Here is a 13,549-nt window from a genome sequence, read left to right on the forward strand (position 1 = left end):
CTTGGTGAAAAAGGTAGGGAATAATACTCGTTCCTTTCAGCTCTCCTGGTACGAGAAAGTGAATTGGCTAACAGCAAGTGACCCACATCAACAACAGTAAATAGGCTACTTTAGTAATATGTCATGGATGGACCAAAAATATAGAATCTATTTAAAATGTTTATGCTGAGTATATTATATTGGAATATATATTTCTCTGTATATGAATTAAACACAGCTACAATTTGGAAAACATTTTTAAACAAAAACACAGCCGAGAACATTTCACACTACAGACCTGGATTAAAAGTGAAGGGTTATCAAAATTGTCAATAAAACATTTCTCAGTCAAAATAAGTAAAATATAGGGAAAGTGTCATTGAATCAAATGTGGCACCCAGCTCTATGTTTGGCTCCCCAAGGTCAGTGCTTGTGCCTATTCCAGAACACTCTGCTGTTACTGCTGAGGTTCCTGACAAAGAGCTGCTTTCAATAATGATCAATTTTTAAACAACATGCCACAATTTTAAAATATAAAATGTTAAAATATACCCCTCCCCCCCAACACCACCATCATGTATATTGGACAGTAGGCTAATGGGCCAAAAGAACCTGTTATTTCACAGTTTTTGACCCTGCCAACAATCAGCCAGATCAGAGGCAAGAGTATGGGCAAAATTGATGTGTTTTTTCTTTTTTCTTTTAAAATCTGGAAATATCATAACCGACCAGCCTCCCCTGTTTGAAAGACTACCAGCCGCCCCTGCTCATCATAGATCCTGATCTGTTCGCTAACAAGGTCACATTCTTGTATTTTATTAAATTAAAACAGTAGTTCTGTCATTTGTGATGCTAGCTATTAAAACGCTAGCATGCTACTGTCATGGCAGTCCTTCAGAGAAACATAAACCGCAAGCTGGTTATTATTAGCATAATTATAGCTAGCTGACTAGCATTACACTTAAAGGTTGTCAGTGGAGTAACTAGACAGAGATTTCTAAATACCTAGCGGTGTTTGAACTGTTCGCTGACTAGCAAGTGTCTTCATAAATACGACACTCACCGGCCACTTTATTAGGAAGACCCAACCACCTGCTGTCTGTTTCATGAAGCTCTCTAATCAGCCGATTCCTTGCTTGACAGCAGCACGATGCATCAATTCATGCAGATACAAATCAAGAGCTTCAGTTAATCTTCACGATGTTCAAACATCAGAATGGGAAAAATTGTGATCTCAAACTAGTGTGACGTTCACTGGTGCCAGATGGATTGGTTTGAGTATTTCAGAAACTGCTGATCTCCCGGGGGTTTTCACAAACAACGGTGTCGAGTTTTTACACAGAATGGTGCAAAAAACATTCATTGAGTGAGCGAGCGACAGTTCTGTGGGTGGAAACAAATGCCTTGTTGATAAGAGAAGTCAGAGGAAAATGGCCAGACTGGTTTGAGCTTTTTGTTTTTCCAGGAAGGATATAGTAACTCATAGAAACTCTTTGCAAGTGCGGTGAGCAGAAAAACATCTCAGCATGCAACAGAAAACAGAAGACCACACTGGTTTCCACTCCTGCAGCCAAGAACAGGGATCTTAGTATCAAGAACAAGTTCCTGTTAAAGTGAGACGGCCTTTCGATTTCATAAAATCGGTGAAATTTAGTTCCCTCTGAAATTTGGTCATTGTGATACAGTATATGTTTATTTCCGCGATATCTCAAAATATCAGGCCGTTCTGTTCTGTGGCTGGGAAGTTATTTAATTTGAAGGGATTCCTGAGCAAATAATGTGCATGAAATCGCTCGCTTTGCGCAGTCAAGCAGACAGAGGAAGTCCGTGTGTGTGTGTGTGCGCATACGCAGGTTTCCCTTTGAGCGTGCACTGACAGTCCCATCATTCTGTCGCTAAACGAACAGCTGATCACACTGAGGTGCTCGCTGAGCACCGATATTTATTACTTTGGTCCTGCGTTTCCTTTCATTCATATATAACATAACGCCTTTTCTTCTCGCTTTCCGTTACTGTAGTCGGTCTTTCACGTTTCATTCGCATCCTCCATTTTTCTCTCCTGTTTCAAATTAGTCTCTCACAATGCCTTGTGCGAACGGGGAAAGCCCACCACATGATGCATGATGTAGTATTTTGAGTTGGGTCATGGTGAAGCAGGAAAAAATAGCGGAGAATTTAGGGCCACATGGCCCAAAATTCATGAATTGTTCTCATCTCATCTCATCTCATTATCTGTAGCCGCTTTATCCTGTTCTACAGGGTCGCAGGCAAGCTGGAGCCTATCCCAGCTGACTACGGGCGAAAGGCGGGGTACACCCTGGACAAGTCGCCAGGTCATCACAGGGCTGACACATAGACACAGACAACCATTCACACTCACATTCACACCTACGGTCTATTTAGAGTCACCAGTTAACCTAACCTGCATGTCTTTGGACTGTGGGGGAAACCGGAGCACCCGGAGGAAACCCACGCGGACACGGGGAGATAGGGCTGCGTACCGGTACTGTCTACTGGTACTGTACCGTGAAAATCGATTTGGTACAGGTCCAAAATACCGGATCATGAAGTACCGGTACTGTACCGATATAAATTTACACCAAGTATATGCTTATTTTGTGACTGAAAATGCGTAAATCCTACCACAAAGACGAAAATTTAGCACTGGAAAAGACATAAAATGCCGTGCTGAAACTTGAAATCAGAGCCATCTTTGATTTGAGATCCTCTCGCCACAGTCTCATGAGACATTGCGAGAGCTTGGCTGATCCAGCGTTCTGATTGGTCAAAAAGACTCAAAAGCAGGTCAGCCATTTTTCCTTTGCTGGCATTGGCGGCCTTTGTTGCTTTGTGCAATTTTGCCGCGTAAGTTAAACTCTGTAGTACTCTAGTCACTTCTTGTTGTGAGACAACTTTTCAGGTACTTTGAAAGTTTGAACTACAGTTACAGTCAAATTAAAAAACTTCCCAGCCACAGAATGGCCTGATATTTTGTGAGATATTACAGAAATAAACATACAGTTAGGTCCATAAATATTTGGACAGAGACAACATTTTTCTAATTTTGGTTCTGTACATTACCACAATGAATTTTGAACAAAACAATTCAGATGCAGTTGAAGTTCAGACTTTCAGCTTTAATTCAGTGGGTTGAACAAAATGATTGCATAAAAATGTGAGGAACTAAAGCATTTTTTAAACACAATCCCTTCATTTCAGGGGCTCAAAAGTAATTGGACAAATTAAATAATTGTAAATAAAATGTTCATTTCTAATACTTGGTTGAAAACCCTTTGTTGGCAATTACTGCCTGAAGTCTTGAACTCATGGATATCACCAGACGCTGTGTTTCCTCCTTTTTAATGCTCTGCCAGGCCTTTACTGCAGCGGTTTTCAGTTGCTGTTTATTTGTGGGCCTTTCTGTCTGAAGTTTAGTCTTTAACAAGTGAAATGCATGCTCAATTGGGTTGAGATCAGGTGACTGACTTGGCCATTCAAGAATATTCCACTTCTTTGCTTTAATAAACTCCTGGGTTGCTTTGGTTTTATGTTTTGGGTCATTGTCCATCTGTATTATGAAACGCCGACCAATCAGTTTGGGTGCATTTGGCTGGATTTGAGCACACAGTATGTCTCTGAATACCTCAGAATTCATCCGGCTGCTTCTGTCCTGTGTCACATCATCAATAAACACTAGTGACCCAGTGCCACTGGCAGCCATGCATGTCCAAGCCATCACACTGCCTCCGCCGTGTTTTACAGATGATGTGGTATGCTTTGGATCATGAGCTGTACCACGCCCTCGCCATACTTTTTTCTTTCCATCATTCTGGTAGAGGTTGATCTTGGTTTCATCTGTCCAAAGAATGTTCTTCCAGAACTGTGCTGGCTTTTTTAGATGTTTTTTAGCAAAGTCCAAGCTAGCCTTTTTATTTTTGAGGCTTATGAGTGTCTTGCACCGTGCAGTGAACCCTCTGTATTTACTTTCATGCAGTCTTCTCTTTATGGTAGATTTGGATAGATTTGGATATTGATACGCCTACTTCCTGGAGAGTGTTGTTCACTTGGTTGGCTGTTGTGAAGGGGTTTCTCTTCACCATGGAAATTATTCTGCGATCATCCACCATTGTTGTCTTCTGTGGGCGTCCAGGTCTTTTTGCATTGATGAGTTCACCAGTGCTTTCTTTCTTTCTCAGGATGTACCAAACTGTAGATTTTGCCACTCCTAATATTGTAGCCACTCCTAATATTCTCGGATGGGTTTTTTCTGTTTTCGCAGCTTAAGGATGGCTTGTTTCACCTGCATGGAGAGCTCCTTTGACCGCATGTTTTCTTCACAGCAAAATCTTCCAAATGCAAGCACCACACCTCAAATCAACTCCAGGCCTTTTATCTGCTTAATTGAGAATGACATAACGAAGGAATTGCCCACACCTGCCCATGAAATAGCCTTTGAGTCAATTATCCAATTACTTTTGGTCCCTTTAAAAACAGGGTGGCACATGTTAAGGAGCTGAAACTCCTAAACCCTTCATCCAATTTTAATGTGGATACCCTCAAATGAAAGCTGAAAGTCTGGACTTTATGCCCATGTCCATTATATAACTATAACTTGAATATGTTTCAGTAAACAGGTAAAAAAAGAAAATTTGTGTCAGTGTCCAAATATATATGGACCTAACTGTACATGTTGTCTGTAGTCTGTAGTACTCTAGTGTAGTCACTTCTCGCTGTGAGACAACTTATGACTTTTTGTCCCAAGTTAACTAAGTGTGAGACTGAGAGGGTGACTGAGAAGTGAGGTAGGAAACCTAGTTATGTTCGGTTTTCTTTGAATAAAGATACTGACAAGTTGTCAACAGTTTATTAATGTTTCTGTCATTATTGAAAAAGTTCAGAAGAACACATGTTAATTTGTTCAGGTACAAGTATGGACCTGTACCTAAACCTCTTTACCGGAACCTGATGTTACGTTTAGATACGCAGCCCTATGGGGAGAACATGCAAACTCCGCACAGAAAGGCCCTCATCGGCCATGGGGCTCGAACCCGGACCTTCTTGCTGTGAGGCGACAGCGCTAACCACTACACCACCGTGCCGCCCTACAGTGATTATATGACAGTTAATTTTTTAAGCGTACATGTAACATGCATGATGTTATATGGAAAGTATGAATCCTGTCATTTAAATCCTCTGAGTTACTTATCAATCCTGAGATCGAGATGCTGACCTCTTCTGCTCCTCGGACCTTCCTGATCCATCCTGATGCCCTACGTCTGGTTGGAGTCTCATCACATCGCTCCTGTGGAGGACGGCCCCATATGGACAGTTGAAAATCACACTTGGAAGACGCTCTGGACTCTTACAGTAATGCTTTTATGGCTGAGGACTACAGTTGACTTGCTAACTTTAGGACTGCAGTTGTCATGAACAGTTTTGCACTCAAGTTTCCATCAATGAAGAGTTTATAACATCAACGAAACAGACTTCATGTTAAAACTGTTAATGTTATAGTCATGTTGTCTGTTATCACCAAAATGAGGATGGGTTCCCTTTAGAGTCTGGTTCCTCTCGAGGTTTCTTCCTCATGTCGTCTGAGGGAGTTTTTCCTTGCCACCATCGCCACAGGCTTGCTCATTGGGGATAGATTAGGGATAAAATTAGCTCATGTTTAAAGTCATTAAAATTCTGTAAAGCTGCTTTGCGACAATGTCTATTGTTAAAAGCGCTATACAAATAAACTTGACTTGACTTGACTTGAAACCATTGTTACGTAATTGAACTCAAATTAAAAATGGATTCGAGTCATCCCAACGCCTTTTTTCTGTCTTTCAACAGTCTTACTAAGACCTGCCATGATTGACTTTCTTTCTTCAGAGTCTATTAATGTAGCTGCTTTGGTGAACGTGGCACCAAAGTAACTTATTAATGAATTCCTTTTTCTTTTTGGATTCTTTCTGAGAAAAGTGCACAGTAGTGATACTACAAATGACTTTCTGAAGATTCTTCCAGGAAGAAACATCAAGCGCTGAATTACATCAGAGCAAAACAGTATGGTGTACTGTCGACAAAAGTGGGCATGTGGTAAAGTTTTGAAATCCAAAGGGCATTTTCGTTCTTTCTTCTTCTCGCATTGTCAAGGGAGCGAGCGGGCTGCTCACTGAGTGCGCACTCTTCTGTTCCGCTGTCAATCTCTGCCGTGCATGGAGAGTTCGACTCTGGAGGAAAAAGAGCTGCTGAGAATTTCAGGGATCCAGTAGTCACTCTGAAATCATAAACATCTCCTACTCCAACCCAAAGCTCTAAAAATACACTACACAACACAGACCCCCCTCACACACACAAACCACCCCTGCTCCATCGTTCCACTTTCGCTCCTGTCGCTTTGTTCCGGTCCATCCGTCTCCGAATGTCCTTCAGAGAACCGCACTGGACCGTTCCTCACATCAGATCAGAACCTTGTGATTTTAGAAGGTTTTTTCTTTTAATCCTTCTTGGATGCCTTGATGTGTTTTCCTTTCCAGAGGAGCGTTTGAGTGCTTCAAGTCCTCAGCGCCACTTTAAGAGATATTACTGTTGAGGGAGAATTTTGATTTTGATTTCCTCTTTCATTTCTCTCTCTCTCTCTCTCTCTCTCTCTCTGCTTCTTGTCTCATGAAGAAGGAAAGCTAAAATCTTGCTTGGAGGGATGTGACAGAGCAAACAAAATAATTAAAAAAAAAAAGGAAGAAATTACACTTCAGGATGAAACATGGTTGATTATTCACCCAGGAGATGCACAACTGGAAATTTCCTTAACATCCTACTTGTGCAGATTCGCGCCTCATTTCGTTTGTTCGGGTGGCAGCCCATAGTTCAGACATGATCGCTGAACGCAAAACATCATTATCCCGACGGCTAATGAAACGCATCTATTCGTCTGCGTTTTGCCAAAAGCATCATTTCTCATGCGCCATGAGCCAAACTCCTCGCCGAGGCCCTAATTAAACTCAGCGCCTGGCCTCGTCTCACGTTCCCTCGACCCCCTGAAGAACAAAGCAGGCTCCTGATTTGCAGTGAATGATTCTCACCTTTGCATTCACACCATTCACCTCGTTATGTGCAGTTTTTCCTCCCTTGCCAGCCTCCCAGATTAGCCGGCCACCGTAAAAAACACACGATGTAATTAGAAGGGAACATAAAGTGCACTTCGCATCGGTCGCTCCCCCACCGTTTAATCAGCCGTCGCGCTGCTGTCGGAACAGATTTGTGTGACGAGGTAAAAGCAAAGGTCCGTCTTTCTCACCTGTTAGAAGAACCGATAGCTTATTTACTTTATTTCATTATTTATTTTACAACCGTCAGAAGTCATTAGGTGGGCTTTTATTGGATTTGTGTGTTTTTTTTTTTTTTTTAGCACAAATACACACTATGAGAACATTTCATAAGAGTCTTCCTGGCCATGCTGCCGTGCCCTGTCATCATAGATCCTGATCTGTTTGCTAACAAGGTCACTTTCGTGTATTTTATGAAATAGCCTAGCTAAAAAAAAAAAATAGTTCTGTCTGCTAGCTCTGCTAGATATTAAAAAGCTAACATGCTACTGTCATGGCAGTCCTTTAGAGAAACATAAACCGCAAGCTGGTTATTATTAGCATAATTATAGCTAGCTGACTAGCATTACACTTAAAGGTCCCATGGCATGGTGGTTTGTTGATGCTTTAAACGGGCTCGTGGAGGCTTCCGGATGTTATATCCGCAGCCTTTCTCGAAATGAACCCTCGGCACGTAAATATAGCCTCCTGGGAGAAAGCCCCATTTCAGCCCTTTTCCCAGTGTGTCGTTTTGCTAATGAGAAGCAGGAGGCGGGGAAGGGTAGAGGGTGGGGGCGGGCCATGGGGGGAGGGGCTTGACCAAGCTGCGCACACACATACTCGCTGCTATCAGCGCCTGTAGCCACGCTGCTAAGACAAAACCCCGTTCTCCCTCGGACTCCTTTCGTAAACTCAACATGACACAGAGAACAGAGAGTGAGAGTGTTCGGAGTGGTAGTTTACGAACGTATAATACCCTAGGCTTGAACACGCACTCCATAACCAAAGAGGATAGAAGCAGCAACTACAACAACATAGCGCTTATCCAACAGAAGACATGCATTGCGGAGCAATAGTCAAACATAAGCTCATAAGTTACAGTCAATTTCCAGACTAAACTCAGTTTAACAGAGCATGCTGCATGCTCTTTAGTTTTGTAGCGCAGATTACCTGGCTAACTGCAGGAAGCGGTTAGCTGCACAGCTAATGTAGCCATTGCTAGGCTAACGCACCGATTTTAAAACACGGCAAAATGACCAGTTATACACTTACTTGTTCGGTGTTTGTTGCTGATGCGGCAGGGATGCTTGGTACGGACCCAGGTTTCAGTGACAGTTGATGTGCAAAACCTGCCCTGTACTGTCCCAAATTGTGGAAACATTCATCAGGAAAATGCTTCCGACAAACATACACCGTCTTAGGTAGACTCGACGGCCTATTATTGAAGTAAATAAAATTAAGCCACTGCGTCTTCAGGGGCTCTCCCGTCGGCAGTAAAAACAGACTCTTTTCTGTGTTGTCACATCCATGTACAGCGCAATTTCCATGTTTCGCTCGCTTAGGTGATGCCATGTTGTTGTGTCCTCTATGGTCTCCTCACTACAACTGGGCGGGGCAATCCATACAGTGGGTGGGAATCCAGAGGGGGGGCGTGGGGATCATCTCCCTTGCTGACGTAGTAAAGGGAAGAGCTTATCAACGCGCCGTTTTGACGCGCCATTCTCAAATGTTGGGCATAGTTTGGTTTGCACATTATGAAATTTCTAGCCACTGGAGTGACTTAAGAAGGTCAGAGGAACTCATTTTAACGTTAAAAAACCTCAGAAAGTGAAAATTTCATGCCATGGGACCTTTAAAGGTTGTCAGTGGAGTAACTAGACAGAGATTACTAAATACCTAGCGGTGTTTGAGCTGTTCGCTGACTAGCAAGCGTCTTCATAAATACTACACTCACTGGCCACTTTATTAGGAAGACCCATCCATCCACTTGCTTCAGTTTGATGAAGCTCTCTAATCAGCCGATCCCTTGCTTGACAGCAGCACGATGCATCAACTCATGCAGATACAAATCAAGAGCTTCAGTTAATCTTCACAATGTTCAAACATCAGAATGGGAAAAAATGTCAAACTAGTGTGACTTTCACTGGTGCCAGATGGACTGGTTGGAGTATTTCAGAAACCGCTGATCTCCCGGGGTTTTTCACACACAACAATCTGTGCTCCGGTTTCCCCCACAGTCCAAAGACATGCAGGTTAGGCTAATTGATGGCTCTAAACTGACTGTAGGTGTGAATGTGAGTGTGAATGGTTGTTTGTCTCTATGTATCAGCCCTGCGATGATCTGGCGACTTGTCCAGGGTGTACCCCGCCTTTCGCCCGTAGTCAGCTGGGATAGGCTCCAGCTTGTCCGCGACCCTGTACAGGATAAGCGGCTACAGATAATGGATGGATGGATGGAGAGAAATGTCTAGCTGTGTTTAAGCTATAAAATAAGCTCGTGTTCCACAGAGATGCTGTCCCAGTGGATTGCTAGCTCGTTCCACACTGTAAGCTGGATAGAGTTCAAGGATGGGGAATATTTTTTTCGCACTGAATCATGCAACTTGTATCATATCATCTGTATATAGATGCACAATTGGGGGAAGTACCGAGTCTCAAGGACCTTGGTACAACTTCCAAGACAATGTCTGAATGCAAGGTTAAAGTGCAAATGCCAAGAGGACAACGTAATACAGTGTAAGCCAAGCACAAAGCGAATGTATGAGTTATTGACTAGTAAGGTGTAAGAATAGATTCGGCCTTTGTTCTTAAATATTGGTAGGAGGAGTCATTTTTGAGGTTTCTGAATATTCTTAGATTTGTTGAGAAAACCCAAATAAATGAACATCTGTGAGAAGACAAAACCTGCAGAAGAATCATGTTTGATTTGTTACCGCTGCAACCAATGTTATCCTTAAATCTGCTGATATTTATAGATTTCTAAAGAATGGTTAGTCTCACTTCCTTTTACAAACAGCTCTGAGAATAGCACAACGTTCTTTCACACATTAAAAAAGCCCCGAAAACAAATGACATGGCTGAACACCTGTGAACATGCTCCACAAAGCTTAACCGGCTTGTTTTTTTTTTTCCTGTTTCATTTCAGGACCAACGTGCACTCTGAAAGCAGAGATGGGTTGTGGGCTCAGGAAGATCCGTCAGACGGACGACAGCAGTCCAGGGAAGATCTACTCAACCCTCAAGAGACCGCAAGTCGAAACCAAGATCGGAGTGGCCTACACTTACTGCCATGTCGACTTCCTGGTTGGAAAAGAAGGTAAGTCCGTCTTCAAGCATGTCATTATAGATGGGTGTGATCACAAGGAACAAGCTGGTGAGCAAAGACACGTCAATGGGATGTCCGCATTTCATCCAGAGTGGAAGATTGTTCATCTTTGGAAGACATAGAAAAGAAAGCTGTGTGGTAATTTGGAAAACGTCAAAAAAAAGAAGGATTTAAAACCAGAATTGAATTCAAGTGGACCAAAAGCAAATAGTGTCCGGCTCCGTAACCGATATCTACATGGACATCTGGGCGTCCCTTTGGAAAACCCATCGCATGTCGCTGTACCTGTAATGCTGATGGTTTTACTTTTTATCTTGACTAGGTTATCTTTCTGCAAATATCATGTTGTGTAAGGAGCCGGTTTAAGAGTTTAACAAACACTATGGTGTATTAAAAAAACAACAACAACAACAAAAAAAAACGAGAACGTCAATGACGGCGTAGCTCACTGTTCTCTCCGGCCCCATCTAGTCCAGAAGGAACGATCTAAAGTGGGCCACCTTAATAAATGTTGCTAGCTATATACACTATGTACACGCTATATACACCCTAGGAATACCAACCTATTTGCCAGAAAGAATCCAAAATGGTGTGGAATTGACCATGAAGAAGCGATTTGTGTGGAAACTGCTCGTTAGGACTGATTAATTGCTCCATATCTTCATTATTAATTGCAATTATGCAAATTTGGGTAGAAGCTATATACACCCCAGGCAAACCTACCTTCCTGCCAAAAAGAAAAAAAAATCGGTAAAGAATTGAGAGAGAAGAAGTGATTTTCATGAAATGTGGACGACGCCGGACAACACATGATGGGATAAACTCATCACCTGTCGGCCGGATGAGCTAGAAAACTATACAGATGTATAAAACCTTGCTAACTAAATGTGATTTCCTCACACAGTGAATGTCACGCTTTGATAAAGTTGCAAAACAGACTTCAGTCTAATCAAGTCATAAATAAATTTAACTGGCTACTTGAAATAAATGGGTTTAATCCAAGCCTCAATAACTTCAAAATAAGTCAAGCTAAAAGTAATTTCAACTCAGATCTCTTTGGGAATAGAAAGCAGTTAAAATGTCTGCAATGCTCCTGCTCTGCAGTCAGGCTGAAATCTTTAAATGCTTTATGTTGTTTTCTTTTTATATTTATGGACCTTTCAAATGCTAGAACATTACTTTTCGTTGAGATACATGCAAAAGAGAAATATATTTCCATTCTGGAAAGTTTTAGTTTTCAGAACTATATCTGGTAGAAATGTCACCAGTTGAAGGGATTTCCCAAACCACCACATGATAACACTTTTTCCAGGTATGCATACTCATACCAAAACCATGAGTATAAGCCAATATTGATGGTTATACAATAACTGAAGTGGTTCTTCTATGATAACAGTGCGGTCCTGTAGAGTGCAGGTTCCCATCTCTAGTCCTGAAAACCTCCTGTCCTGCGCATTTAAGTGTTTTTCTTGCTCTAACGCTGTGTTCAGAACAACTGGGAACTTTCCAAATCAGAACCTCCGACAGCCCACATTTGAGTGACTGCACGAACTCAGCTGTCTGAAGTCGGAAACAAAATACTTAAAAATAGCTTCAATGAGGCTGTAGCTCGTACCAGCCACTGTTGTTGTGCACGAGTTTGAAATCCGATCAATCCTCTGGGAGGAGTAGCGATTTTTGTGAAATTGCATATGACCCCTGTGTAGCTGCATCCATGACAGGTGGCACCACCTGGCGAACAACTCTTGTTGGAATATGTCTTTAGAGTCTTCTGGGTGAGTTTCATTGAAAATGTCCTAGCAGTTTACAAATAGTAATGCTTGGTGTGACGAGTCACCCAAAAATTTCAAACGCCCATAAAATGTTAAATATGACAGGTGGTGCTACCGTCTTGACAACTTTTATACACAGCAACCTGGGGAACATTCCGTATGAGTTTGACCAAAATCTGATCACTCCTGTAGGAGGAGTAGTCTCATCTCATCTCATTATCTCTAGCCGCTTTATCCTGTTCTACAGGGTCGCAGGCAAGCTGGAGCCTATCCCAGCTGACTACGGGCGAAAGGCAGGGTACACCCTGGACAAGTCGCCAGGTCATCACAGGGCTGACACATAGACACAGACAACCATTCACACTCACATTCACACCTACGGTCAATTTAGAGTCACCAGTTAACCTAACCTGCATGTCTTTGGACTGTGGGGGAAACCGGAGCACCTGGAGGAAACCCACGCGGACACGGGGAGAACATGCAAACTCCGCACAGAAAGGCCCTCACCGGCCACGGGGCTCGAACCCAGGACCTTCTTGCTGTGAGGCGACAGCGCTAACCACTACACCACCGTGCCGCCGGAGGAGTAGTGGTTTTCGTGAAATTGCACGTGACCCCTCTGTAGCCTCATCCATGGTAGGTGGCACCACCTGGTGAACAATTCTTGTTGGAATATATCTTTAAAGTCTTCTGGGTGATTTTCAGTGAAAACATCCAAGCAGTTTACAAAGAGTAGTGTTTAATGTGACGAGTCACCCAAAAATTTCAGACACCCATAAAAGCGTAAATATGACAGGTGGAGCCACCATCTTGACAACTTTTATGCACACCCACCTGGAGAACACTGTGAGTTTGATCAAAATCTGATCAATCCTGTAGGAGGAGTAGCGATTTTTGTAAATTGTGGCCAGACAATGACAGCGGACAATGTGTGATCGTACAAGTTCATCCGGCCTGGCCTTTGGCCAGATAAACTAAAAACAGTCTTCCATCATTGTTTACAAAAAAAAAAAAATTGGAATTGAAGAGTTTTTTGGTTGGTGCTTACTTTGGTTAATAGTGCCAACGTTAACAGTGCCAAAAATGACATGAGGTAACAGTTTGATCAAAAAAATCTTTGCTGAAAGCGAACTAACATTTCAATCATCAAAGTATCACCCAGGCTCAAGCTATGGGAAGCCATGGCCTAATGGTTAGAGAAGCAGCTTTAGAACCAAAAGGTTGGTGGTTTGATTCCCTTGGCCAGCAGGAATGGCTGAACTGCTCTTGAGCAAGGCAATTAACCCCCAACTACTCCCCAGGCTGCTTTGGGTATGTTGCTCTGGATAAGAGGGTCTGCTAAATGCCTGTTATCTATATATCACCCAGTGATTATTGCTTTGTTTATTTTTCAGTCCTAC

The 13,549-nt window shown here is 42.5% G+C and overlaps 1 protein-coding gene across 3 annotated transcripts in view; it reads left to right on the forward strand.

Moving 5' to 3' along the window:
* LOC132867447 (raftlin-like) overlaps positions 1-13,549 on the forward strand; it is a 240,865-nt gene that overhangs the window by 14,073 nt on the left and 213,243 nt on the right. For 2 of the 3 annotated variants that reach the window (XM_060900364.1, XM_060900366.1), the window contains exon 2: positions 10,198-10,368. In XM_060900364.1, coding sequence (XP_060756347.1) covers positions 10,224-10,368 — 145 coding nt within the window. In that variant the 5' untranslated portion in view covers positions 10,198-10,223. Of the gene's footprint in view, positions 1-9,734; positions 9,789-10,197; positions 10,369-13,549 lie in introns of those variants that run through there. The other variant, XM_060900365.1, reaches the window with a different exon arrangement.

Source organism: Neoarius graeffei, chromosome 19 (genome assembly GCF_027579695.1).
Source record: "Neoarius graeffei isolate fNeoGra1 chromosome 19, fNeoGra1.pri, whole genome shotgun sequence".
Classification (NCBI taxonomy): Eukaryota; Metazoa; Chordata; class Actinopteri; order Siluriformes; family Ariidae; genus Neoarius; species Neoarius graeffei.